This window comes from Tursiops truncatus, chromosome 11 (assembly GCF_011762595.2).
Source record: "Tursiops truncatus isolate mTurTru1 chromosome 11, mTurTru1.mat.Y, whole genome shotgun sequence".
NCBI lineage: Eukaryota > Metazoa > Chordata > Mammalia > Artiodactyla > Delphinidae > Tursiops > Tursiops truncatus.
The window spans coordinates 46,425,064-46,452,858 of NC_047044.1; the positions used below are offsets into that span (position 1 = coordinate 46,425,064).

Below are 27,795 nucleotides of genomic sequence, written 5' to 3' on the forward strand. Positions count from 1 at the left end.
AGGAGGACAACATAGTAAGTTTTACAAAAAAGCTAATTTTGGGCTTCTCTGGTGGCGCAGTGGTTAAGAATCCACCTGCCAATGCAGGGGACACGGGTTTGAGCCCTGGTCCAGGAAGATCCCACATGCCGTGGAGCAACTAAACCCTGTGCCACAACTACTGAGACTGCGTTCTAGAGCCCGCGAGCCACAACTACTGAGCCCACATGCCTACAGCCCGTGCGCCTAGAGCCCATGCTCTGCAACAAGAGAAGCCACTGCAATGAGAAGCCCACACACCACAAGGAAGAGTAGCCCCCGCTCGCCGCAGCTAGAGAAAGCCAGCGCACAGCAACAAAGACCCAACTCAGTCAAAAAAAAAAAAGATAGTTTTATTTAATTTTAAAGGGTGTGTCCTGTATTCCATATAGAATGATGGAATGGAGTAGAAAAGTATTTTAGACTAGCCAGGAAGGGTGAAACTAGGAAAGTAACAATGAAGCAGAGAAGTAAAGGAACTAACTAGCTAAAGACAGGAAGAGCAGTCAGTGCAAAAGTGAACAAGGTCCTCAGTGGTGCGGCTCAAACAGAATGAATTCAGTGGAAGATGGTAGGAACTGAAGTCAGAGATACTAGTGTGAGCAGATCATGTGTCTTGCAGGCCTGGGGAACTCTGGATTTTATTCTATGTGAAATGAGAAGTCAAGAGAGGATTTGGGGGAATTCCCTGGTGGTCCAGTGGTTAGGACTCGGTGCTTTCACTGCCATGGGCCCAGGTTCAACACCTGGTCGGGGAACTAAGATCCCACAAGCTGCACGATGCAGTAAAAAAAAAAAAAAAAAAAAAAAAAAAAAAAGAGAGAGAGAGAGAGAGAGGATCTGTGGGCAGTTTAAGTGACATAATTTGGCATATTTTATTTATGTATATATTTAATATGAGTGTAGCTACTCTGTAAGGAATGGACAAAAGAGGGGACAAGAGTGGAAGCAGGGAAACAGGTTGGTGAGAGAAGATGGTGGCTCAGACTACAGTGGTAGTGGTAGGGGATATGTCAACACTGTACTGAAATATATTAAAATTACTGGTTATATCACATATATTAAAGTCAATTTGATAAATAGAAATTTAAAATACTAATTTAAAAACAAAATCATACTTCATTCTACATTACATATAAAATTTGTTCAGATATTTGGTATATACAATTTGTCAGCTTTCTTCAAGCAAACATATAAAGGGCTTACATCAATTCTGTTAACTGACCACCTTCTCTCTCAACTCTCGTATCACATGTTTTAACAAAGGAGAAGTAAAAACTGAGATTTCATCAAGAAAAATACATGAAATACGTTGTACCAAAAGCAATGTTTCTTAAGTCTTTTTTGAATACAGATCTAAAACATGTAACTAAGACATTTTACATTTGCTTTGATTCCATAAGAACTAATCAGGATACACACACACACACACACACACACACACACACACACACACACACATGTTAGCTTACACTAATTCTTTCTATTAGCCTGACAACCCCCCCCCCGCCCCCCAAAAATAGTTGGCCTCAAAATGTAGTAGAGAGGAATTAAACTGACAAGCAGAATGGAAGCACTAAGTTGGCTGGCTGTTCCCAGTAAACACCTTCATTACTTAATTAGGACTAGCTATGAGTTCCTAAGGTCTAACATTCTTAATATATAAATATAATATTTCAAAGCCAAATGCAGTAACTCAGAATACTCACAGAGAATTCATAAAACCTCAAACTTGAGATAATCTTAACCAACAACTTCAAAGATGGGTAAAGTGGTCCCTGATCCAGGTGGGATGAACGGTAATTACAAAAGGGAAAGAATAAGAGGCAAGGCCTGGAGCTTTTTAAATGGTCACAGAAACAAAGTAGGACACTTTACAAGTGAAACTTCAAAAATAAATTTAGATAGATAAATAAGTATATAGATAGGTAGACAGATAGGAAAGGGTGAAAAATTAGATAGATAAATAAGTATATAGATAGGTAGACAGATAGGAAAGGGTGAAAAATAGATCATATCCAAGGCAGGATGGGCGGTATATAATCTTGCACAATTTTCCTTCAGCAAGACCTCTGGAGAGGAACTTACTCTAAAATCATTTATTGTCTATCATGCTGGCATGCTGGCCCAGGCACGGAATCCTATTCCCAGGGAACAGAAACACATCCCATGGCAGAGTGTCCTTTTCCTGATAGCAAACAAATATAGTTTGATTTTGAAATCTATCTCCAGTCTTAAAGTTCCAGCAGCATATTTTAAAGTGCTGCTAGACATTTCTGTATGAGAAGTGCATTTTAATAAACGACATCAGTAATATTTAAAACTGACTTTCCGAGTTACTTTCTCCTGTTCTGTTCTGCATTATCATCACATTCTAACCTTTCTTCACAGTGGCTTTCACATTTGTTTTTTGCCATTCTACCTATCACCTTCTTAGTTTAAGCTATGGACTAGATTTTTTTTAGCCCTTTGACTGATCTCCCTTCACTTTTCAGTGAACATGCTGAGGGTTTCCTATATGAATTATGCCAAAAATTGTGCTAATGAACACAAAAGCTGAGTAACAGCCCCAAGTCTTGAACAAGCTCACAGCCTAGTTAGGAGAAACACCTGTAAATAAACAATTACAGTATGAAAATCTGTACAGGTGTTTTGGGAACCCAAATAAGGGAATATCTAACTCTATCTGAGGGAAACAACTGAAAGGTCTTATAAAGTAATATTTGAACAAATATTTAAATTTGTTAAAAAATTTTTATTTAAAAAAAAGGAGAAGAGTGTAGGGTGGGAGATGAAGCAAACTTTGGCATAAGAAACAGCAGGCATAAGTTCTCGGAAGTGAGAGAAAGCCCAGAAACACAAAACTTTTAATACAGCCAACAAGGAGGATGTCTGGAAGGACAATGATAGGTGGTAAGGAAAAATAGGCTAAATTTCAATGCCAGGTTAATAGGGCAAGGATATAGACGGGAAAGCCAGATACAAAAATCTAGGTGAAGACTTCCTTCAACTAACACTTTACTATGATGTCATATTCATAACCACTACAATGACTTCGTCACTTTCCTACTCTCGTATCTCTTGTTAATTTCCCCTAAAGGATGCAGACCAATATTCCTGAGATCACGACCTTAACATAATTTTGCAGCAGTAATTATCTCAAAATCCAACAACAACCTTATGCCTCAGCTTAGTTTGGGTTATTCACAGTTGTTCCTGTACATGATAATCTCTGGAAAATGCCATCTGTAACCCCTGACATCTTCAACAATTAAAACTCAAGCTGAGCAGATTAACTCTAAATATTTATTGAAATCATCCATATCTTTCTATCTCTGTCATTTCTGAGAACAAGCATTTCCAATATCCTTCAATCAGGTCTTTATTAATCCATTCTCATTCCCCTCAAATTTACTCTCCCACATCAGCCAAGTAAATTTTTAAAATAAAAATTTAACAGTCATGGCCCTGCTGATTGAAATGCCTCAACAGCTTTCCAAATCAGTAATAAGGCTTATTAAGGCCCTATGTAACCTCTCTGACCTTAACTGTCTCCACAGGTCCCCTGCCACCACTAAACTACTGCCACACCTTCAGTTACTCAAACACAAGTTCTCTTCCGCCTCCAGACCTTTGCATAGGCTGATACCTCTACTTAGAATGCTCTTTCTCCCACTCTTTGAAACTTTCATACTGAATCAGGACCCCTGGCTTGCAGTCATTGAAAATACTTTATCATAACTATAATTATACAATAATAAGAAATAACTTTTATTGACCACTTACTATGCCAGGCAATATACTCCAAATGTTTCAAAATGTATTTACATAATCTTCATAATTTACTTAGTAATAACTATATAAACATGTATGTAATCCTCATGTATTTACTTATTTAGTCTTCATTTTTAGATGAGAAAACTGAGAACTGGAGAAGTTGGGTAACTTGCCCAAGGTCACATATCTGATGTGCCCAAGATTCCACATCTGATAATTGACAGAGATGGGATATGATCCCAGACAATCTGTTAGAGTCCCCCCTTTTAACCACGATAGTACACTGACTCTCAGAGATACAACTAATAGTTTAATGTTTGTATTCTCCCCAAATTGTAAGCTTCATGACGGGAGAAGCAGTAAAGGGCAAAAAGGGGTGCGGGGCTTACTTTGCAGTAAACAATGGTAAGCAGAGGGTGCCACATCAAATATTTGTGCATGTCAAAAAAAGATCTCTTTAGCGGAAGAATGAGAACGAACTGCCTGGACAGAGGTATGTGAAACAAAAGCTAGTCTCTACCAGACTGATCATATCTATTTTAGAGAAAGCAACATTAATTTTAGAATAAAATTATGCTTAAAAGAAAGAACACCACCACCACATCAATTAAAAAGTAATTACTATTTCCATATTCCAAATTAACTAATATTTTTACTTTCAAAATACAGTGAACATAATTTAATCATTCAAGGAATTAGAATGGTTATTACAAAACTCTAAATTTTTATTATAAGCTACTGAAATAGACACTGTAGCATTAAACGAGTAGAATATGTTTACCAATTGGGTTAAAACAAGACCAAATCCCTGATGGCAACTTTTTCTTGTGATTCTATTTCTAAAGTAGCCAGGAGTTTTACTGTTAACATGCTGATACACGTGTCCCATCATAAAATCAACTCTTTCACAACACTGAAGTACGAAGACTTTTCTATAGCCAGCAACTTTTCATCTTTAGCAACAGAGTATGCATCCACCTGTATTATAAAGGGTAAAGAGAACCAAATGTAGGTGGGGGTTGGGGGTGACAGGACTGCTCTTTTACTACTGTTTCCCTAATGGAGATTTTACTATTTCACTCTGATTGCTGAATACAAAATCTGACTTCTTACTTTTCCCTCCCAATTTCATATTCACTATCAGCAAACACTTCACACCCATACAAATACACACAAGTTCTCTGTTGTTTATAAAGCAGGCAGAAAATTAATAAAAATCAGTCAATTTCCATTAACATTTATCTGCCTTTATCAAGATATAGTCAATCAAAATTGAAACCAATCATGAGAAGCCATAATATCTGAAGATAATCTGGTTATCTTTATTACTGGCTTTTAGAGGGAAAAGCTGATAGGTCAAATCCACTGAGACACTGCCCAAAATCTATGGAACTAGAATACTGTACACCTATATCAAATATGATATACTACCACCTAGAAATATTTATAACCCAAGGAATTTGTTTTAGTGGTATTTTTTGGTAATAGAATTCTGAGCTACCAATCCTACTTCACAACTTATAAATAATCCTAATTTTATTTCGTTCCGGAAAACACTAAAAAAAAAAAAAAAAGAAAGAAAAGAAAAGAAATGGGATTAAATAAAGAAGAGAAAGGCACTTACATTAGAAAAAAATCTATCTCCTCAAAGAACAAAGAATTTAATATCTGGAAGTCTTTAGGAAAAGAATGATCTTTCCTCCTATTAAAAAACATACTACTCGAAGTCCTACTAGTTCTAGAATACTGTGGCTTGATATAATATAAATAAATGTATAATGAATAGTTTACTAATCTACTTAGGATGGATCTAAAAAAAGTTAAGATTTAGATAAATTTTAAATTGATAATTTCTAAATTCATCAACTTAAATTGATACGGAAATAAAAGCAATTCATTTCATAGTTTTAGTAAATGCAGACTGCCTGATAAATGAGCAATAAAAGGCTTAATGAACACTGAAAAGGCAGTTAACAGGTAGATGCAAAGGAAACTGACTGGAAATGTGATTCAGCAGGAAACTAGGGGCTTACAGGAACATATCAACAATCATTATTTTGGAGAGTAGTTAAATATTTTGGCACAGAGTTCTGTACAGGGGTTACAGGAATACTTCGTAAGAGATATCATCCCCCACAAAACAGGGTAGCTCACATTTGATAAAAAGATAGAGAGGTCAAGCCAGGAGAGCGATGAAAACACATCACTCTTCCTAATCCAATAACTGTTTACTGAAATCTGGTACCTGAAGCTGCTTTACTGAGATGACATTCCCAAAACCATGTACACCATACCTTAGGGTGTGCCCCCACCAAATCTACAAACCCTCTAAAGAGTATTACCAAAAGGCCTATCAGCTCTCCTGATCAGTCTGACTTTGATCTAGGGAGAATATGTTGTGCATGCTTCAACTTGAAGAAACAGATTTTGTGGTTTTTCAAATTCTTAAAGTTGCCTGTATCAATATGCCTCATGCAGATTCAAACTTATAACCACTAACATACAAGCTTAAAAGACACGTGCATCATCCTAAAATCAAAACACTAATAACTCAAAAAGTGCTAACTGTAAAAAAAGCACACCATCATATATTAACTGAAAAACCAACTATAAATGGTATGCCTTATGACCAATAAGTTAGATTTGAGAACTCACACAATAGGGCCTAAAATTAAAATAAGCAATATTTTATCCTTAAATATTAAGATATAAATTTATAAATTACAAGTGGAAGAACATATAACAATAGAAAGCCCATAAGTTTAGAATATAAAACAAATCCTCTAAGTATGAAGGAAATGTTTTTAATGAGGTTGAATATCTCATGCCAGTGTCAGAGGTGGGGGTGGGGAGCACTCCCTAATGCAGAGGAGAGAGGGTGGGAATCCATAAGAAACTGATGGATGGTCTGCTTTGCTGGGGGATATGGATTTCTACAAGCCTCCCAATAAATTTAAGAAATGCTCGAACTTAGAGGGAAGGAGAGAGAAACTGCTGAGGATTCTGTATTTTGAGGCCCTGCTTTGAGACCTGAAATGCCAAATATTTGGTGCCCCAATCTCTTTAATCCTGACATACTTTCTCTGAAGAAATGTTAGCCATCACAGGCTATATTCTATTTTTCCTGGGTATAATTTTGAATGTCTTGTTATGTGCAAAAGAATCTAGAAATAACGTGAATAAGAATTACATGGGATAGATCTGGGAGAACTAAAGAAACAAATTTTTTTTTTTTTTTTTTGCAGTACGCGGGCCCCTCACTGCTGTGGCCTCTCCTGTCGTGGAGCACAGGCTCCAGATGCGCAGGCTCAGCGGCCACGGCTCACGGGCCCAGCTGCCCCACGGCACATGGGATCCTCCCAGACCAGGGCACGAACCCGCGGCCCCAGCATCGGCAGGAGGACTCTCAACCACTGCGCCACCAGGGAAGCCCAAGAAACAATTTTTGAAGCCTTTCTGAGAAGAACCTAAAATGATAGTATTTATTTGTGAGCAAAGTAGTGCAGACCCAGGGCTACACTGCTATAGAACTATTTCTAAAAATTCTGCATTAAGAAAAAAAAATCTGTATTGTTAGATCATGATTTCGGATACAAGGAACACAAGCAGAAAATGACAGGAGTGTTAGCATTTCACACACACACACACACACACACACACACACACACACAAAATTTGGGTGAGCTGTTCACTCAACAAATGTTTGCTGAACTTTGTACCAGATATTGTGCCTTCACTGCTTCTATACTTATCTTTGTTAACCTCAAATCTAGAGATGGGTAGAAATGTTCCAGTCTTCCTGTCTAGATTTCAAGGAAAAAGATGTTTGAAGTTTCTATTCTTTCAAATTTTAAAAATATAGCTACTTGCCTGAAACTTTGGGAAAGGGAAGAACAGCATGTCTAAAGCTAGTGGAAGGAAACTAAAATATGCCTCCTTCTGATACCAAGTTAAATGTAGCAAAATTTTTAGTCTATGGATTTATGCTTTCCCTGACCTTTTCTCTTAGCTTCTTTTCTGAACATGAGTTTTCTGGTCCTGCTATACTCTGTGGAGAATATGAAGTTTTAAAAAAATCTAACAAACTTCCTTTGTATTACAACATTAATGGTTTATTCAGTTTAAGGTTTTCCCTCTTTCACATCTAACTAATAAGAAATGAAATTATTTCTTAGAACACTAGGACTTTAATAATTTATGAGATAATTTTATGAAAAAAATAATTTATAAGAAACACTATATTTTTAAACTAACAAAATGACTCACTGACAAAATGGCCCAACATCCACCCTTAAAATACTGATGACAGCACCGTTTTTCCCCCGGTCTTTCCCACCACCTACTTACCTGTGCAATTTCTTTCAACATTGGCTACTCTGGGGATTGGAAAGCTCAGGGCTGGAGGCTGAAGTGAAGAAGGAAAGGTTGGAGGGTGAGCCATGGCACCAGCCCCGCACTAGGAGCGCCCCTGAGATACTACAGCAGGGTTGACACCATAGCTCTGAAGTTCAAACTCCAGCAAACGATAAGAAAGGAGTCCAACCAGAACATGATAAACGATGGGATTCTTCCGCTCTTTGAAAAATAAGGAAATCATGCTATAAAGATCTGAATGTCCAGTTTCAACATTATGACTCCCTGTTCACCTCTTCATCATTCCCCAACCCCAGATTCACCTCAGACTGATTCAAAGTGCTAATCAAAACAAAGAGGGTGGGGGGTGAAGCGCACAAGTAGAGCTTTCTATAAACTTGCACACAGAAAATGAGGATAGGGCTCACCTGGCCATCATAAAAACGTGCAAGACAATATGTTAAAATACTCTGCCTATCTGCCCCTTGAATACTTTCTTGCTCTCCTAAGCACTCAACATTAAATCTAAGGCTCTCATACGCATTAACATTAATACCATCAGCCAGCAAAATGACAGCTGGACTATTTCGATGTATTGATATTTAAATTCCTAAAATTGGGCCAATGAGCTTTTCAAAACCCAGGGATAACTTTCGGTATAAGGATATTCCTTGGGGGAATTTCCTGGCAAGTCCAGCGGTTAGGACTCCACACTTCTGCTGGGGGCCGGGGTTTGATCCCTGGTCAGGGAACTAAGATCTTGTGAGCCGTGCAGCATGGCCAAAAAAAAAAGTATATTCCTTGGGAGGAGACTAATTTTTTAAAAGTGTTCCATTCTGATAAAAGCAAATGAGGACCCCCTCAACTAAAATAACTTTAATCAAACTAGATGATAAAAAAATCATAGACTTTTAAAGAAATCAATCTAAATACAGGACTTAAACTGTGACTTTTATGAGAATGAATCCTCACTTTATAATATAAAAAGTAAATTACTGATTCAGAGGAAACTAGACTCTGATTATTATGACTACTAAAGCCAATAAAAATAGATGCTCATTTAAGTTATTTAAAGATAACATCTACTCAATAACAAATATTATTGGAGGTGGCAAATGTTTTAAAACAGTAAATTACATATAGTGAAGTATCAGAATCCTAAATTATGTTGTATGAAGCAATTAAAAATAAAAAGTATTCCTTTAGCAAGGGAACACAGGACTTTTAAAATACTTCTAAACATCTTGCCATATAAATTAATTCAGTAAACATTATTCAGTGAGCATCTACAATGTAATACGCTAAATATATTTACATTTATACCCTTATGTACTTTACCCATTTGATGCTCAGAATAAAGAACATCACAAATCAAAAGGAGTAAAGAAGAAAACACATTTACAATGCTCCTGCGCCATTACTCTGGCCTCCAGGCCTTAGTGAACTTACCCTTCATTACCTGCAATCTCCTACCATTTCCCCCTTCTCTTATTGTGTTCCTGCCCGACTGCCCCACTCCCCTTGCCATTCCTCAAACACAAAAGGCATACTCCTGTCTTCAGACCTTTGTACTTCTTGTACCATTCAAGAATGCTTTCTTTTTAGGTATCTACATGGCTTCACCTCACCATACTTCATATATTGAGCCATCCTAGTGAGGACTTCACTGTTTATTCTATTTAAAAGTATACTGTCCTTTTCCCCAACCCTTTATGCACTCTCTATCCCCTTTCCTGTTTTAATTTTTCCTCCATAGCATGTATCAAAATATAATACACAATGCATTTTATTTATTTTGTTTAATGTCCTCCTATACTCTAAAATATCAGCTCCACGAGAACAGAATTTATTTATTTATTTCGTCTCTTTGTTCACTTCTGTCTCCACAGAATCTGGAACAGTGCCTGGCACTGAGTAGGCCCATAACATGAACGTGTCCTCCTCTTACTCCACACATGCTGTTACTTCAGCGTTATTTGACAGTAACCCATCACTGCAGTGCTTACAGTACATGTGAAAATTTTATGAGCATAACAATTATTTTAAAACTTAATGGAATTATGTCAAAAATTAATGTTAATTTTTGCATTTCTGAAACATATGAATAAAGTTGTTTTATGCCTTTTTCCACTGAAATTGACAACCACTTCCAAAATACCTAATAGACTAACAGACACCTTCAGTGGTTAGAATGCCATGCCATAAGAAGTACCAAATAAGGATTTGGAGATGAAAATTTTTTTTTTCTATTTCCCAAACTTTTTCTCAAGTTAGATTACCTTTTTAAAAAAAGTTATTTCACGAGTATTTCAGACTTAACAGTTTAATATGAGACAACACACATTTCTTTTCTATCAAAAAATCCCACTAGAAAAATTATACTACTTAGAGCCACTGGGTTGCACTGTAGTCCATGGGAATATGCACTCCTTGAGAACAGTGTACCACTACAGCAGCCTAACACAGTGGGCCTGGTACAAATAAGCACTAATATGTGTTGAGAGTTTATCAAATGATAGGTATTACTCAAAGCACTTTATATATATTACCTTACTTAATCATAACAAAACCCGTATAAGATATACTTTTACCTCAAATTGAGGCACAGAAGGGTAGGGCCTATGGACTCTCATTAGATTGAAAATATTTCTCTATCACAGTTATCATGAAGAATACCCAGTCCCTGCAACCCCAGTAAGATACTAAAGATTTAATCTCCACAAAAACCCAAGTGGATAGACTCCAAATTTTAGAAGTTAGCCGAAGCATAGGTGAGGGTGAGGCATGGGCTTGAAAATTGAGAGGTGAAGACCTACATTCTGAGCTGTGGGATCCTCCGCTTTCTTTCCTTAACCTGCTTACAGAACAGTCAGTCAGATTTAAGAACCACTCCTCTACCCTACCTCTCTACCTGTGGAAAAACTGAATTGCTCCGGAGAAACAAATGTCACACACTATCGTATTTTTTTATCTTAGGTATTGGAATATACCAAAAACCTGTCCTATTCTAGGATGTGATAGTTTAGGGTGAATATGACTTGAACTTATGTTTAGAGGGCATGTGAAATTGAGAACCAGGTATATTCATCTACTCTAACCCTAAAAGTGGCCCTAAAGTAAAGTGCTTGAAGAAACTAGATCCTAAAGATTATAGGTGGGGAATTTTTGAAGTATATGTCATCAGTATGCCCATATTCAAGCAGAGATAAAAGAAGCTCAACTAAAAGAACTGTGGACTGAGACTTCCCTGGCGGTCCAGTGGTTAAGACTCCATGCTTCCAACTGCGGGGGGCGCAGGTTTGATCCCCGGCTGGGGAACTGGGATCCCACATGCCACGCAGCACGGCAAAAAAAAAAAAAAAAAAAAAAAAAAAAAGAACTGTGGATTGACATGACAATTGTGGGTTAGGTAAACTTTCTTTTTTTATTTTTATTTTTTAATTTTTTTGCAGTATGCGGGCCTCTCACTGTTGTGGCCTCTCCCGTCGCGGAGCACAGGCTCCGGACGCGCAGGCTCAGCGGCCATGGCTCACGGGCCCAGCCGCTCCGCGGCATGTGGGATCTTCCTGGACCGGGGCATGAACCCGTGTCCCCTGCATCGGCAGGCGGACTCAATCACTGCGCCACCAGGGAAGCCCAACTTTCTTTTTAAAGGGGCTATCTTGAAGATCATGACTCAAACTTTCGAGGAATTAAGGTAAGGTGACAGGCAGTGAAAGGAATCACAAAATGCAAAATTCTTAAATAAAAATTTAATGATTTTAATGTTGTCTATGTTACACATAACTTAAAAAGCTTTAAAAAAATTTAAAGTCCTTCAAGTAGAAGGAAAATGATACTATAAAGAAAGAAGGGAAGGAAGGAAAAAAACACAACCTCCTGGATTGATAGTGTCTTAGGCACTGGCAGAAGCAAACACAAATCCCCTTGGGAAAAATGTCTTTCCATCTAGTCCTCAAAGAAGTCACACAGATTTCTAAGAAACATAAAATGGTAACTTACACACCTACAAGGAATCAAGGTATCATAACTGAGAACCAGAAGAAGCAAAAGACATGAGAATGATCTGTGGCAACTTTCAGCTGCTGGATTTATCACATATTAAACATAAGCATGTATAAAATGATTAAATAAATAAAAGAAGATATATTAGAGTCGAAATCTAAACAAAATAATGGTAAAAATGTGAAAAATAATGATAAATACGTGGGTATAGAAGACATAGACAAGATTAACGAACTTGATCTAATGGAAACAGAGCAATACACCTGCCAACTGGTCAATATGCATTTTGTTCAAGTAAGTAAACAAATAATTGATATCATACTGATCACATTCTCTAGCTACAGCAGAATATGTGAGAAGTCAGCAATATGAAGATAATTAGAAAAGCCTCGTAAGTTTGGAAAATTAAAAACACTTAAGACTAAAGAACAGTAAAACAAAACCTAAGGAATAAAAGGAAATATCAATAACTTAAAGAGTATAAATTGATGAGTATAAAACAAAAAATAAATTTAAAGCAAGGGTGACAAATAAGATGAAAAGGCACACAGTCAACAATCTTACGGATGAAAAAAGGTGCTAAAAATATTTAAGAATATTTAAATATTATTAATATTTAAATATAAATATTTAATATAAATATTTAAATAGGTAGCATTATGAATAATTTCTTAATCCTGATAAAGAATATCTACCAAAAAAACCCAAAACCTGCATCAAACATCATATTTACTGGTGATAAAGTTTGTAAGACAAGTAACAAGAGAAAGATTCCTACTACTAACACTTCTACTCAACCTTGTATCAGAAATATGAGTGCGTTCTGAAAAGAAACGCAAGTTCCAAAAATTGTAAAGTATCAAAACTGGAATTTCCAGATGATATATTTATTTACATGAAAGAACCTACCCCACAAATAACCTACAGATAAATTATAAGAATAAAAATTTAGGGACTTCCCTGGTGGTCCAGTGGTAAAGAATCCACGTTCCAATGAAGGGGACACGGGTTTGATCCCTGGTTGGGGAACTAAGATCCCACATGCTGTGAGGCAACTAAGCCCGAGCACAACTACTGAGCTCATGCCCCTCAACCAGAGAGCCTGCGAACCGCAAACTACAGAGCCCACGTACTCTGGACCCTGTGCGCCCTGGAGCCCGCGCACCACAACTAGAGAGAAGCCTGCACCCCCTGACAAAGAGCCCACACCACAACGGAAGATCTTGCATGCCTCAACGAAGACCCCGTGTGCCGCAACTAAGACCTGATGCAGCCAAAAAAACAGTAATCAAGTTTAAAAGTCAACTGTATGTCAATATAACAGTAACATCTATAAAATATAATTTTAAAAATACAATTTACCAAAAAAAAGCAACAAAAGTACTTATGTATAACTCTGACTAAAGATTTATAATTCCGTTATTAAAAAAAATACAACTTTATTGAGAGAAAATACAGAAGACCTCAGTGTATGAATTCAGGGAGAGGAAGAATAACATAAACATATCATTTCTTCCCCAAATAAAAATGAAGTCAATAAAATTCCACTTGTAAACACAATGACTTTTTTTTTTTTTCAAATTCTAAATCTGTCACTGAACAAAAGGCCAAGAAAGTCAAGAAAATAATAAAGACCAAGGTGGAGAGACAGACACGAAGATTTAACACAAAGCTATAGTAGTTGAGAATGTGGGACACTGGTGCAGGCAGAGACAAACACATCAAAGTAATAAAATAGATATTTAATTTTCATAAAATTTGAGACTACGACATGGTTCAGAAAACTTCTCTAACTTCATAAAGCTCCTTCTGTTGTTTTCATGCAGTCTCTAAAAGTACAATGGCAAGTTTGCTGAGGTTTTCTTGTCTCTGTTCCCCTCTCCCACTTTAATCTGCTCCTTCTCTTTCCTCTGTCCCTGTTGTCCCTATCCTGCTCAATTTTGATTCCACTCCCAGAAACTTCTCAACAGGGTCCTGGAAGGGAGCACTGGTGGGTCAGTCTTGAGAGTTCAGAGCTAGGCAGCTCAAGTCACTTTAGGCCTCACCACAGGTCCCTTAACCCTGATCTAATAAAGTGGGCAAAACCTCCCCAATTTCAAATTGGCTAATCACACTTACCACTTTCAAAATGTCTCTTCACCACTTTGAGGTGCTTCTATGCCCAGGTCCATACACCCCAATGCTTCTATGTTCTCATGCATAAAAACTGATAAATTTAGGTCTTTTGTTAGACTTTCACCTGCTTATATTTTGAGGTTCATGGAGATATTTCATCCCCAGTTTTTGTTACAAATGTTTTCATGGGTTTTGGTTTTCTATCTAGTTGTTCTATTTTTATATGGGAATTCAGAAAAATTAAAAAAACAAAAAACTAAGCTGTCACCATCAGTGCAATCATCCCAGAATCTAAGTAAGGCCTGAGATATTTTAAAAGGTAACTATGCACCAGTGTTTTCTTAGGTCAGTCTCCCAAAGCAATAGAAATAAAAGCAAAAATAAACAAATGGGACCTAATCAAGCTTACAAGCTTTTGCACAGCAAACGAAACCATAAACAAAATGAAAAGACAACCTAGGGACTGTGAGAAAATATTTGTAAATGATGCAGCCGACAAGGGCTTAATTTCCAAAATATACAAACAGCTCATACAATTCAATAACAACAACAAAATCAAATCAAAAAATGGGCAGAAGACCTAAATAGACATTTCTCCGAAGAAGACGTACAGATGGCCAATATGCACATGAAAAGATACTCATCATTGCTGATTACTAGAGTAATGCAAATCAAAACTACAATGAGGTACTACCTCACACCAATCAGAATAGCCATCATTAAAAAGTCTACAAATAATAAATGCTGGAGAGGGTGTGGAGAAAAGGGAACACTCTCACACTGTGGTGGGAATATAAATTGGTGCAGCCACTATGGAAAACACTATGGAGGTTCCTCAAGTTGCCATATGATCCAGGAATCCTACTCCTGGGTGTATACCCTGACAAAACTGTAATTCAAGAAGATACATGCACCCCCATGTTCATAGTAGCACTATTTACAATAGCCAAGACATGGAAACATCTGTCCATCAACAGATGAATGGATAAAGAAGATGTGGTACATATATGCAATGGAATACTATTCAGCCATAAAAAAGACTGAAATAATGCCATTTGCAGCAACATGGATGCAACTAGAGATCATCATACTAAGTCAGGCAGAAAGAGAAAGACAAATACCATATGATATCACTTAAATGTGGAATCTAAAATATGACACAAATGAACCTATCTATGAAAAAGAATCACAGACACAGAGAACAGACTGGTGGTTACCAAGGGGGCAGGGGTTGGGGGAGGGATGGAGTGGGAGGTTGGGGTTAGCAGATGTAAGCTTTTATATATATCGACATATACATTGATATATAGGTATATATATATATCCAATAGGATGAATAAACATCAAGGTCCTACTGTATAGCACAGAGAATAATATTCAATATCCTATGATAAACTATAACGGAAAAGAGTATTTTTAAAAAAGTATATATATGTATAACTGAATCACTTTGCTGTACAGCAGTAATTAACACAACACTGTAAATCAACTATACTTCAATTAAAAAAATAGTAACTTTGCTTCTATATTTTCTGATTGATAGAAGTATCTACACTAATGTTTTAACTTTCTATTTAATGATGAACACATTCCATATTCATGATTGGGGCAAATTATTTAAATATAAAATGTATTTCTGAAAGAGAAAACAATATTTCACGTGTAAAAGCCTAGAGCTAAGTTCCCAAAGGAGCACCACAGTGAAGACAAAAGGATGCCGCCAGATATTTTAAATCTTCTCAGGGAACACGTCAGATATCAGATATCTGTCAGATATCAGATACCACCTGAACTACATAAGTGGTTTAGACCTAATTACTTAATTTAACAAAACTGTTAACATTTCACAGTGGCCCAGGGGCACTGTGAAAAAATTACGAAGATACTAAGGGTGCCATAGAACCATGTACCTTAGTGAAACCTGCTTTGTGGAAAACAAATGTCAGCTCATTTGATGATTTCAGAAGATGAGTAAAAAAGTATCAGAACATATAATGCATTCAAAGAAAGACCAACATTGTTAGCATCACGTAATAAACCAACCAATGAGGAACTTGGGAATTCATTTAATTTGATGTTTTTGGTTGGCCAGAGGAAGAAGAAAAAGATGAGCCATGAATGACAAATAAATGTCAAAATTTATTTGAAACAAATATTTAGGTCATGGAGTCAAAATAACTTTTGCAGCTGATAATATGATCGTGACATGAGCAGAAGCATCACATTTAAAGTGCAATTACAAAAGCGATCTCATTTTAGCAGGAATTGTATAACTGCAAGTGAAGACAACTTAACAGTCACCAATTTGAGTTTTTTATTCCCCTTCCTTCATCCTGTGGCTACAGCCATTTGTTTCCAAGAGTTTCAAGAGCAGTAAACTATGAACCAGTTCACTGATTTCAAGTACTTATTTTTGAACAAATTCCTTCCTCAGCTCACTCTTACTCACCTTAACCCAGGGCCAAACAGCAAGGATGTCTAAAGCCTCCGTCTTTCTGTTCTACGCGCTAGACCTATTCTGACAACTCTTGAATTGCTAAGTATTCATTTTTCAAAAATTCTTTTCCATTTTAAGTTTTCTTTTTATTATGCATCTTTAACGTACGTAATATATCAGATTCCAAGTGCTTTGATGCTGGTGCTGTTTTCAATCATACTAGAAGCTATCAAGAAAAGGTTATAAGCTACTATGTTACAACTATGACTCTAAGATACCATCAGTTGTAAAATACATCCTGATAGCAGAAAGATAAAAATTTTCAATAATGTGTTATCACTTATAATAAAAGAAATGGGGTACTTCATTGCTTGTTTACATTAAATTTTTACTGCAGTGCAAAAGAAAAAAATGTAATTTGTATACAGTATTGTACAATACTCTTGCATACTGAATGGAAGCACACGTACCAGATGAATTTGTATGTGCACCACTGATTGTTAAATAATTAGGAAACTTGTGTTTTAAATGCTTTACATTATGCAGAATTGTCAGATATCTGAAATGTCAGATAGGTGTTGAGTGTTTTAGCAATATCTGGGAAATTGTTTACGGTTTGGGGTGGGCTGGAAAGTCATTATTTTTTTTCCTATTCCAAATAACAGAATATAGGGAATCACTTTTCAAAAAATTGCCACATGATACATAAAGATGCACCTATATACTGAAATATATATGTAATAAAAATATAAAAACAAAAAGAATAAAACAAAATTCAAACAACAGAGTACTTCTGGGGAAGGAGGCAGTGGAAGGGTGGGACATGGAAATATCTCCATTAAGTACAATACTCAAGCTGTAGAAAAACGCATATTTGTTAAAAACAAAGACAACAAATCACATTTGCACCTATATAATCACTAGAAAAGATACACACTAAACTGTTAAAAGTAAAATTGTGAAGGTAAACTTTCACATTCTATAGCTCTGTAATTTAAAAAAACTAATAGAAAGGAAATAAAATAGTTAATGGCAGGGGGAGAGAGGAGGAAATAGCAATACAATCACTGCCATCATTCTCTGACAGGATACATTCCACAAAGTTAATGTGGTATTCTAGATAATGAGGTATTCTTAAGGAACATACAGACTAGGATGCATTAGATCTAGTTTATAAATAACATACACTGAACTAGCTAGCATATGATGTGATGACCTCAAAGTAGCATTCTAAAAATCTTGGAGATATATATATATAAGCGGCATTTTCCCCAGCACACTTTGCAGTTTCTTCCTGTCACCTCTTTCTTTGTTTTAATTTTATTGAAACAACATGCATTTGAACACCTATTATGTAACTGAAACCATGCTAGGTACAGGCAGTACCAAAATAAATATGGCTCCAGTTTTCAAGACGCTTGTAACATACAGTAGCACTGTCTAATACAACTCTGTGCAATAATGGAAAAGTTCTATATCTGCACTGTTCAATATGGTGGCCATTAACAGCATGTAACTATTGAGCATTTGAAATGTGGTCGATGTGACTGAGAAATTAAATTATTTTATTTTGTTTAAATGAATTTAAATACCACTTATGGCTAGTGCCTACGGTACTGGACAGCACGGGGTTACAGCAAGACAAGGAAAAATAAACATAACTACATTGTATCATGGTACACACTAACTAGAAGTATGCACAAAAGCTACAAAAGCAAGGAGAAGGAATGCTGAAGCCCATCACAGAATGGCTTCTCAAAGTATTGATACCTAATTCTTGAATCATGGAAGAAAGGTGAGGCATTACATGAAGAGGAACCCAAACAAGTAAAGGCTTAAAGTGTAAAAGTGCATAGCATAGAGATTTAAAAGCAGTTTTATATTACTCAATGGAAAACTTTTCCATTTATATTACTCAATAAGCAAACAGAGGAGACAATGGAAATAAAAGTATGCGGGGTCAGAATGTGCAAAGATTATATGTAATGTTTAGGAGCTCGTCTGCATTATATAACAGAGGGGAAGAAGGCACTGGTAAGTTAACCTGGTAATTAATATGGTTAAATTTGTGCATGCTCATAGTTGGAATAAATTAGTGTAAATTAGAGAAAGAAAAGAAAATTCTAGCTAAAAACTGGAGTTACATTTTCTTGGAAGACGCTTGACAATCTTTCTAAAAGAATAAACTATAAACCATTTACATAATTAAATTATCTCATCTGAACTAATATACCAGTCTGTCTATGCAAATAAACTTCAATTACTCTAGTCATACTCAAAAAACTTTTAACTGGGCTTAAATTCGTAGTGACAAATGAAACACACAAAGTAGATACCAATAGAAAAATCAATACTTCAACCAACACCCATTTAAAAGTCATTAGGTTTTAGCACAAAGCTGAGGGAATGCACCTTCCCAAATGAGTTCCTAAGTCTTTAATCAAGTCCACAATGAAAGGAGAACTGGGGAAATTTTATCCTTTTTATTAAACTCTGGACTATTAGCTTATTATTATCAGAATGCTTAAATAACACTATAAGACATCAAGTAACCTCCAAAAACAAAAGGCCTCAAAGATAAATTAATTAGTATAAACACAGCTACAAAGAAATCCTACTTTATCCATGAAAAACAACAAATAAAATTCCTCCAAAATGGAATTGTTAAAAATCCAGATCATTTCATCTCAGCATATACGAACTCTTAGTGCTACCAATATAAATATTAGTAATTTACCTACTATTCCTTTGAATTTCCCATATGCTCTTAATATACTCATCATAATTATCAGACAGGAAATTATATTTCTATACATGTATTTTTCAAAAGAGGTTTTTACAAATAATTTTACAATGGTAATTTAAACAAGTGTTTCCAAGAATATTTCAACATGCACTAATTGTCACTAAGTAACAAGAAAAGAGAAAAGGGAAAATATTTTCAGGCAGAAGAACCCTAACCAAGAATGCATTTTCAGGTAAGCTAAAAGACCTGGATTATTTGTAAATAATGTGACCGAAACAGTGTGACTCTAAACCATTTTTTTAGAGTAGAATGAACAGGAATTAGGAAATCTCTTCATGTATAAAATATAATCTCCTTTTATTCCTTTCTTAAGTGTAAAATTTGGAATTCTTTATTAATATGATTCCATAAAGTAAATTAATCATACTGTGTGATCATACAAAAGTTCTGCTTACGCTTTACAAACTGGATTATAAACACTGAAAAGCCACACAATATAGAATCACAACATTCTTAAAATAATTTAGCAGAATCTATCAAAAGATACAACAACCCAAGTAGTGTAACCAATTAAAATCCTATGAGTCAAGGTAGTTGGAAGTGGTTGTGAGGCAGGAGTTACAGCAAGTATAAGTAATGAACAGAGGCCATGTTGATTAATTCTATAAAAACAATTCAGAACAGAAAAGGTTACAGGGAGAACTGATTCTGCATAGCCACAGCTTACTCTGGCTTATTAAAATTATAAAAATCTGGCAAGAAACTTCAGACATAAAATTAGGTCAAATTCTAGAAAGGTTAAATATGACACTACTTTTCATTATGGACAGTGCCCAAACCAGAACCTAAGTCTTGTGTTCAAAGGCTCTTTGTTATCTCACCATGAAGACCCATTTACAATTTTCTCCAATGTTCACTGTTCCAATCTGAGGGAAGAAAAGACTAACTGGGCTAAAATAAATGATTAGAAGATAAATGGTTAGTTAACAAAAGCTGCTGCTATCACACTAGTTGCCTTCACAGCCTGGAGGGAACAAAACTTGTGGGTGGAAGGGAGAGAGGGAGGCTGGATATGTATTTGTGAAAGAAGCCTAAAGCTTATTCCTACTTAACTATGAACTACTGTGTATTCTGAGTCATTAGATAATTTGATATTAAATTATTATCAAATGAATAAAGCAGATTTTCTTTGAAAAAATTAAATTCAAATGTAAGAGTTTTTAAAATCACTATTTAATAGCACTATCTTTAAAATTCACCTTCTTTTAAAAGCTCAGAAAGAAAACAAGAATATTACACCTCAACCATCCTTTCAGCATCCTTACATATTTCATAGGGGATGGATATTATTAAATAACTTAATAAATGAGAAAACAAGAATCTAACATTATAAGGACAGCAAGCTAATGACAAATTCAATAGAATTGGGGTCTCTGAGTACCCTGGGATTTTCATTTCTATTTTTTCTATACTCTAACCAACTTTGTCTACAATCCTGTGATGCTCTAGTACCCCGAATAGATCCTAAGACTTCAGATTTAGTCTTCCAGAAATAATATGTATAAAAGCAATCAACATTTTGTTTTATGGAATACTAGCTCTGAATCCAGCCATGAAGTCATAAATTGTGTTTTAGATAATCTAAGTTTTGACACAGATATACACACCAGAAAAATTATGTTCTGAGACTAAAAGAATATATATACATTTATTATAATAATATATATACATTATTTATAAGAATAAATATACATTTATATTATAAGCATGCTTTACTCTGAAAAATGTTCCCACTATTTCAACTGTCAAACCCAACATACGTTATTTTTAAAATTATAACCCCAATTTTTCAAACTCAGGTGTATCCAACCTGATTCCAATTAAATACAACATGTTAAACAGTTCATGTAACTATATGACCAACAGAAAAAAGGAAAAAAATTTTTGATCTTACCTGGTAGTTTCTTTTCTCAGATAATGTATGTCCATCAGTCCTCACCATAGAGTCGTGTCCTTTCCTCACAGTACTGGAGGCAATCAAATAGAACTGTCACTCAAGGGTCGTGTCACAGGAAGGACCGCCCACCAGTTCTCCCTCTAGAGTGGAATTATCCAAAAGCCGTCAAAATTACTAACATGTAAACATATGAACAGCAGCAAAAATATCCAATACGATACATAGAAAACAAAACCAAAAAGTACTCTTTTTATATCTTAATTGATCTTCCTCTTAACCATCCAGGGAGGGCTAGACTGGCAGACATTTTATTTGAGATAGAAGTTATTAAATATGAAAACCTTTCCCTTCCAATTAAAACTGTCTCCCAGACCTCACACATAGAAAGAAACTTACAGTGAATAAAAATGGAGTGGACAAAAAAGTTCAGCCCTGAATTGACACATTTTTTTTCCTTTTAAATAAACATCCTCCTGTTAGTCTCAGAAATGTTCAATTAATTCAGATTCAGTCATCTAATTTCAAATCCCTCCCCTCAAAATGCTTATTTATACAGCCGCTATTCATTCAGTTTATGAGGTTTATTCCTATGCCATAAGATGGGAATTCATCCTATAATGTTAGGATGATTAACAGATGCAAACCTAACTCAATATTCTATTAAAATTTACTCCAATGAAGAGTAGCAACACATGTCAACTTTCTGGAAGCCTCTGTCCTTCAATCCTCCAATTTCATGCATGCTCTAATAGAATGTGCTTTTTTACATTAGGGCAGAAAAATAATGGTGCTTATTTCTTAACCTGGACAGAGCTAAATAAGTCCAAAATGACTAGGCACTGTAAACTTCAGGAAAAAAAAAAAAAAAAAAAAAAAAAAAAAAATCACCGAAGCAGAGGTAATAGTCTCTAGAGATGCTAACTCAAGAACGTAAATTGAAAATGAAAGACCAAAAATTCAAAAGTGGTATCTACAAAGAATTTGTAAATAGTTGTTTTTAAGACTAAAGTCTTACTTTTACTTTTACCTAACTTTTAGTAAAATGTTTACCCCAGGAAAGTAGTAAGTTAGTATACCTACTGAACTAACAATAGTTGCTAACCACTAAAAACTATATTCAAATTTAGAGCAATTATTTAATATTAGACAAAATTTACTTTCAGAGAGGATAATAAAAACATCTAACTTAATTTCATAGGAAGTATGAATCAATTTTACTAAAACCAACAAACATGCACATACACATACACATGGATTACGTCTAAAAAGCAATCTAGTAAGAAGGTCAGAAAATTTTTCAAGGAAAACATTAAAAATTAATATTATTAGATTTAAATTTTAAAAAGAATTCATGTACTGAAAACCTACACTCCACCTCCTCTCTTATGCCTGATCACAAGTTAGCGGGTGCTATATACTTTTACTTAATTTTGACCATCTTGCATTGTAAATGTTTGGCTGAAATACTTCAGAGATGCCTGGCTCTATGGCAAAAATGTAAATGTGCATTACCAAATTTATATGTACTAGTGGAATTAAATACATCTCTCTCAAAAGTAACAAAGGAGAAAGGTTTTTTAAAGCGTAAGTATATTTACTGCTATAAATATAATCTAGCAAGGAATTAGGTTATTCATAAAGAAAAACTATCTACTGAATTAGATGTTTAAGAATCGTTAAGTGACATACATTTAGCTCCAACTTAAATGTTCATGACTGTCACAAAATGAGAACAAACCTATTTATTATGCATCCTCTAAACAACATTAACCCTGTTTTAATGTATTTTATAATATTAAGAGAGGTTAAAACAGTACTTGCTTTACTATTAACATGTTCATGACAAGTCTGAATTCAATGGACAGTAAGTGTAAAATTTCAGTTTTTTCTTAGAAAATAAGCATGTTCTCCTTCTTAAATAAGATTAAGAATAAGTTTAAAGTCCATGCACTATCTTCCATTTGTACCAGTTTCATCAAAAGATATATTAGAAATCTAAAATCAGGCAAGGCTATTCTATTTTCAACAGCGTAACATTATATATATATATGAGATAATTAGGACTTTATATGCTAAATAATATAACTAAAAATATTTAATCTGTACATTTACCAGATTAAAAAAATATTAACTTTGGAATACTATGAATTTAGTACAAAAGTAAAGCTTGTTTTGTTTCTTTTGTTTCCCCATCTTGGGATAACTTCAAGTATTTCATGGCTTAGGGTTTCAAACAGCAGCCACTATAGGCATACCTCCAAGATACTGCAGGTTCAGTTCCAGATCACAGCAATAAAGCAAATACCACAATAAAGCAAGTCATACAAACTTTTTCGTTTCCCAACACACATAAGTTATGTTTACGCTATACTGTAGTCTATTAAGTATACAATAGCATTATGTCTAAAAAAACAATGTACGTCCCTTAACTAAAAAACACTTTATTGTTAAAAAATGTTAACCGTCACTGGAGCCTCCAGTGAGTCATCACCTTTTTGCAATACTAACATCAAAGATCAGCAATCACATATCACCAAAACAAATATTAGAATAATGAAAAAGTCTGTAATATTTCAAGAGTTCCAAAATGTGATGGAGACGTGAAGTGAGCAAATGCTGTTGGAAAAACAATACCCGCAGACCTGTCTGATGCAGGATTACCACAAACCTTCCATTTGTAAAAACACAATAGAATAATAAAGCACAATAAAGCAAAGTGCGGTTGTTAAGGGAACCACCGACAGAAACCGCCTGCCCTGGCCAGACACGACAGTAACCACTTGCTTGAGTTATCTTACAACAGGAGGTCCTGGTAAGGAACACAGAACTAACAAGCTACCACCAACCGGAAGAATTCGGGAAAGGTCAAAAGGAGAGGAGACACCAGTCCATATGTCCTACCAACCTCCCAGAATCCTTCGCGCTGGAATCCATCTTGGCTTATCGACGCGTGCACCACCAGGAAGAACCTTGAGTCAGAATGATTGGCCAGAGACAACCCGGAAGCTAACCCCATCACCATAAAACCCAGAGACTGCGAGCCACGTGGTAGAGCAGTTCTCCTGGGTTCCCTTACCCTGCTGCTCTCCACATGGGCGCCCCTTCCCAATAAAGCCTCTTGCTTTGTCAGCCCATGTGTCTCCTCGGACAATTCATTTCAGAGTGTTAGACAAGAGCTCACTCTCGGGCCCTGGAAGGGAAGGGGTCCCCCTTCCTGCAACACAATGAAACAAGATGTATGCCTGTATGTGTTCTAACCAATATAGGAATCAACATTCTATATTGAACAATAACTAAAAATCATTATCTCCTTTCAGTAAACAAAGGGAAAAAGAAATTAAGGCACTCTTATTTTCTTCTGGGTAAACATGAAAAGCTAACATTTGTCACCACTATCTTATATTAAACAAAGATGTTCAATAACAGATTGTGTTGATACTCATCATATTAGGAATGAAAGGACAGTGAATAGATAAAAAAGGCTGTGAATATATGTGTGACACAGAGAATATGTGAAAAAAAGAAAACATGAGAGAGAACATGCACCCTAGGTACCTAAATTTATTAAAGTTTATGCACTGCTTTTCCCACAAAGTCCTATAAATATTTAAAAACTCAGAAAAGACAAATATTTATAAAACTAAAATGAAATTTTCTATAAGGCAGGGATACCTTCCAAGACAGAAAAACAGAGACTGTATTTACCTTCCTACCTTAGACAACTAGAAAACTAGAAAAAAATGTATGAAACAATGATTTTCAGACATTGAACACCATCTCAGGACAGAGATCATCAAGAGAACAAAACAAAAGTAAGCTCTACTGCCTGTAGAGTTACAAGGCTGAAACACAGGGAGGGGGTTAGGCGATGGAACCCAACTGGAGCACAACAGTCTCACTGAGTTAAGGAAAAAGAGTTCAGAGTTAGGGGAAACACCAAGACAGCCAGAATTTGCAGGGCAAATGGGGAGAAGGAAGCTGCAAAGAGCTCCAAAGATATGGAGAGAGATTCCCCTCAAGGTTTTAGCTAAGTAATGATCTGTTCATGCATGTGAAAAAACTACTGAATCTGAAGAAAAAGCCTCTGAAAAGGAGCAGGCAGAACAATCCCCAGAGCTCATGTTCCCATCAATGAGAGTAGGACCTTTTAACACACAGGGTACTGAATAGAGTTCAGAAGGTAATGAAAACCTCAGTAATGAAACCAAATAAGCTTTAAACTGAAGTATGTTCTTGACCAGCACCAACAGAGCTTAAAACCAAGCCTCAAAAAGATCAAAAGAATTCTAAGTACCATAACTGTACCCCTAAACAAAGCCCAACAATATTTAAAACAATACAACAAAACCATCATTAAATAATGTAAAATTAAATGTTTGGCATCCAATCAGAAACACTAGCCATGCAAAGAAGCAGGAAATACAACCCATAACAAGGTGAAATATAATAAATGGAAATAAACCTGCAATTATACAGATGATAGAATTAGTGGCTTAGAGAGGTATTGTAAATGTATTCCATACATTCAAGCAAATAAAGAAAACTATGAACATAGTACCAGAAAGGTAAGGTATCCACCTGCCAATGCAGGGGACGCAGGTTCCAGCCCTGGTCTGGGAAGATCCCACATGCCACGGAGCAACTAAGCCCATGCGCTACAACTACTTAGCCTATGCTCTAAGAGCCCGTGAGCCACAACTACTAAGCCCACGTGCCACAACTACTGAAGCCTGTGCACCTAGAGCCCATGCTCTGCAACAAGAGAAGCCACCGCAATAAGAAGCCCACGCACTGCAATGAAGAGTAGCCCCCTCTCGCCGCAACTAGAGAAAGCCCTGAGCAGCAACAAAGACCCAACTCAGCCAAAAATAAATAAATAATTATTTAAATTTTTTAAAAAATTAAAAGAAAAAAATTTCAAGGTATCAAAAATACCTAAGTTGGCAGAAAGAGGATTTTTTTTTATGGTGACAGAAAGGTTCTGTATCTTGCTTTTGGTGGTGGTGGTTATATGACTCTACACATGTGAAAAATACCACAGAATGATAAAAACATACAAAAAAGTGAATGCATGCAGAAAAGGGTAAAGTGAATTAATTTGCAGTCTAATAAGTTATACCGATTTCTGGTTTTGATAATGCACTACAGTTATGTAAGATGACATCACTGGAGGAAGATAGGTGATGGGCATATGGGACCTCCTTGTACTATTTTTGCATCTTATGAATTTATAATTATTTGAAAGTTAAAACATTTTTTAAAGGCTCAAACTGATCATCTAGAGATAAAAATTCAATATCTCTAATTAAACATGCATTGGATAGGATTAACAGCAGATTAGATACTCCAAAAGAAAAGCTTAATGAATTGAAGACATAGCAACAGAAAAAACTCCAAAATTAAACACTGTGAGAAAAGAGCCTAGAAAAAAAAAAAAAAAGGAACCATGGGACAATGAACAGTGAGATATCATCACTAGGGACAGTGAACTGTTGGGCGATATCAAGCAGTCTAAAATTAATGTAATTAGTATCCCAGAAAGAGTAAAAGAGCAGGAGGACAGGGAAAAAAGGCCAAACTTTCCCTGAATTTGTTGAGAACTATAAACTCACAGATCCAATAACTTCAACAACCTCTAAGGAGAACAAAAAAACACACCTCATCATTTGACAGTCAAACTACTGAGAAACAGTGATAGAGAAATCATAAAGCAGCCAGAAGGGGAAAAAAGAATACATAGAGAAAAAGAGAGAGAAATGATGGCAGACTTGTCACCAAAAACAATGCAAATCAGGGGAGAGGTAATCAAGTTTTTTTCTAGCCGTGAGGGGTGTGGGATCTCAGTTCCCAGACCAGGAGGGATTGAACCCTGGGGCCATGGCAGTGAAAGCCCAGAATACGAACTTGTAGGCCATCAGGGAACTCCCCTCAACATTTTTAAACTATAGAAAAAAATTATAAAAAACTATTAACCAAGAATTCTAAATCTAGCTAAAATATCTTTAAAAAATGAAAGCAAATACATTTGGAAGGGTTTGGCAGTTTTTTATAAAGTTAAACATAGGCTTAACATACAACCCAGTAATTGTGCCCCTAGGTATTTACCAAAGTGTACTGAAAACTTACGCTCATACCAACACCTATACGTGAATGTTTATACCATGGAAGATGTTCTTCAAAAGGTGAATGGATAAATAAAACAACACATCTACACAACAGAATTCTATTCAACAATTAAAAAAAAACCAAGCTATTAATTTATGCAACATGGATGAATCTTAAATGCACTTGCTAAGGCAAAGAATCTAGACCAAAAAGGCCATATAGTGTTTCCATTCATGACATTCTGGAAAGGCAAAACTGTAGAGAGAGAAAATAGATCAATGG

General features: G+C 35.7%; 1 protein-coding gene across 9 annotated transcripts in view; it reads right to left on the bottom strand.

The window, feature by feature from the left end:
- The window catches only part of CNOT2 (CCR4-NOT transcription complex subunit 2), a 110,960-nt gene that overhangs the window by 47,451 nt on the left and 35,714 nt on the right, over positions 1 to 27,795 (bottom strand). For 6 of the 9 annotated variants that reach the window (XR_012324604.1, XR_012324607.1, XR_012324602.1 and 3 more), the window contains exon 2: positions 21,406 to 21,478. Coding sequence is in view for 2 of the 9 variants with exons in the window: in XM_019952216.3 (XP_019807775.1) it covers positions 21,406 to 21,478 (73 nt within the window). In the remaining 7 variants the exon portion in view is untranslated. Of the gene's footprint in view, positions 1 to 8,142; positions 8,201 to 21,405; positions 21,549 to 27,795 lie in introns of all 9 variants that reach the window. The other 3 variants (XR_012324605.1, XR_012324606.1, XR_012324608.1) reach the window with 2 other exon arrangements.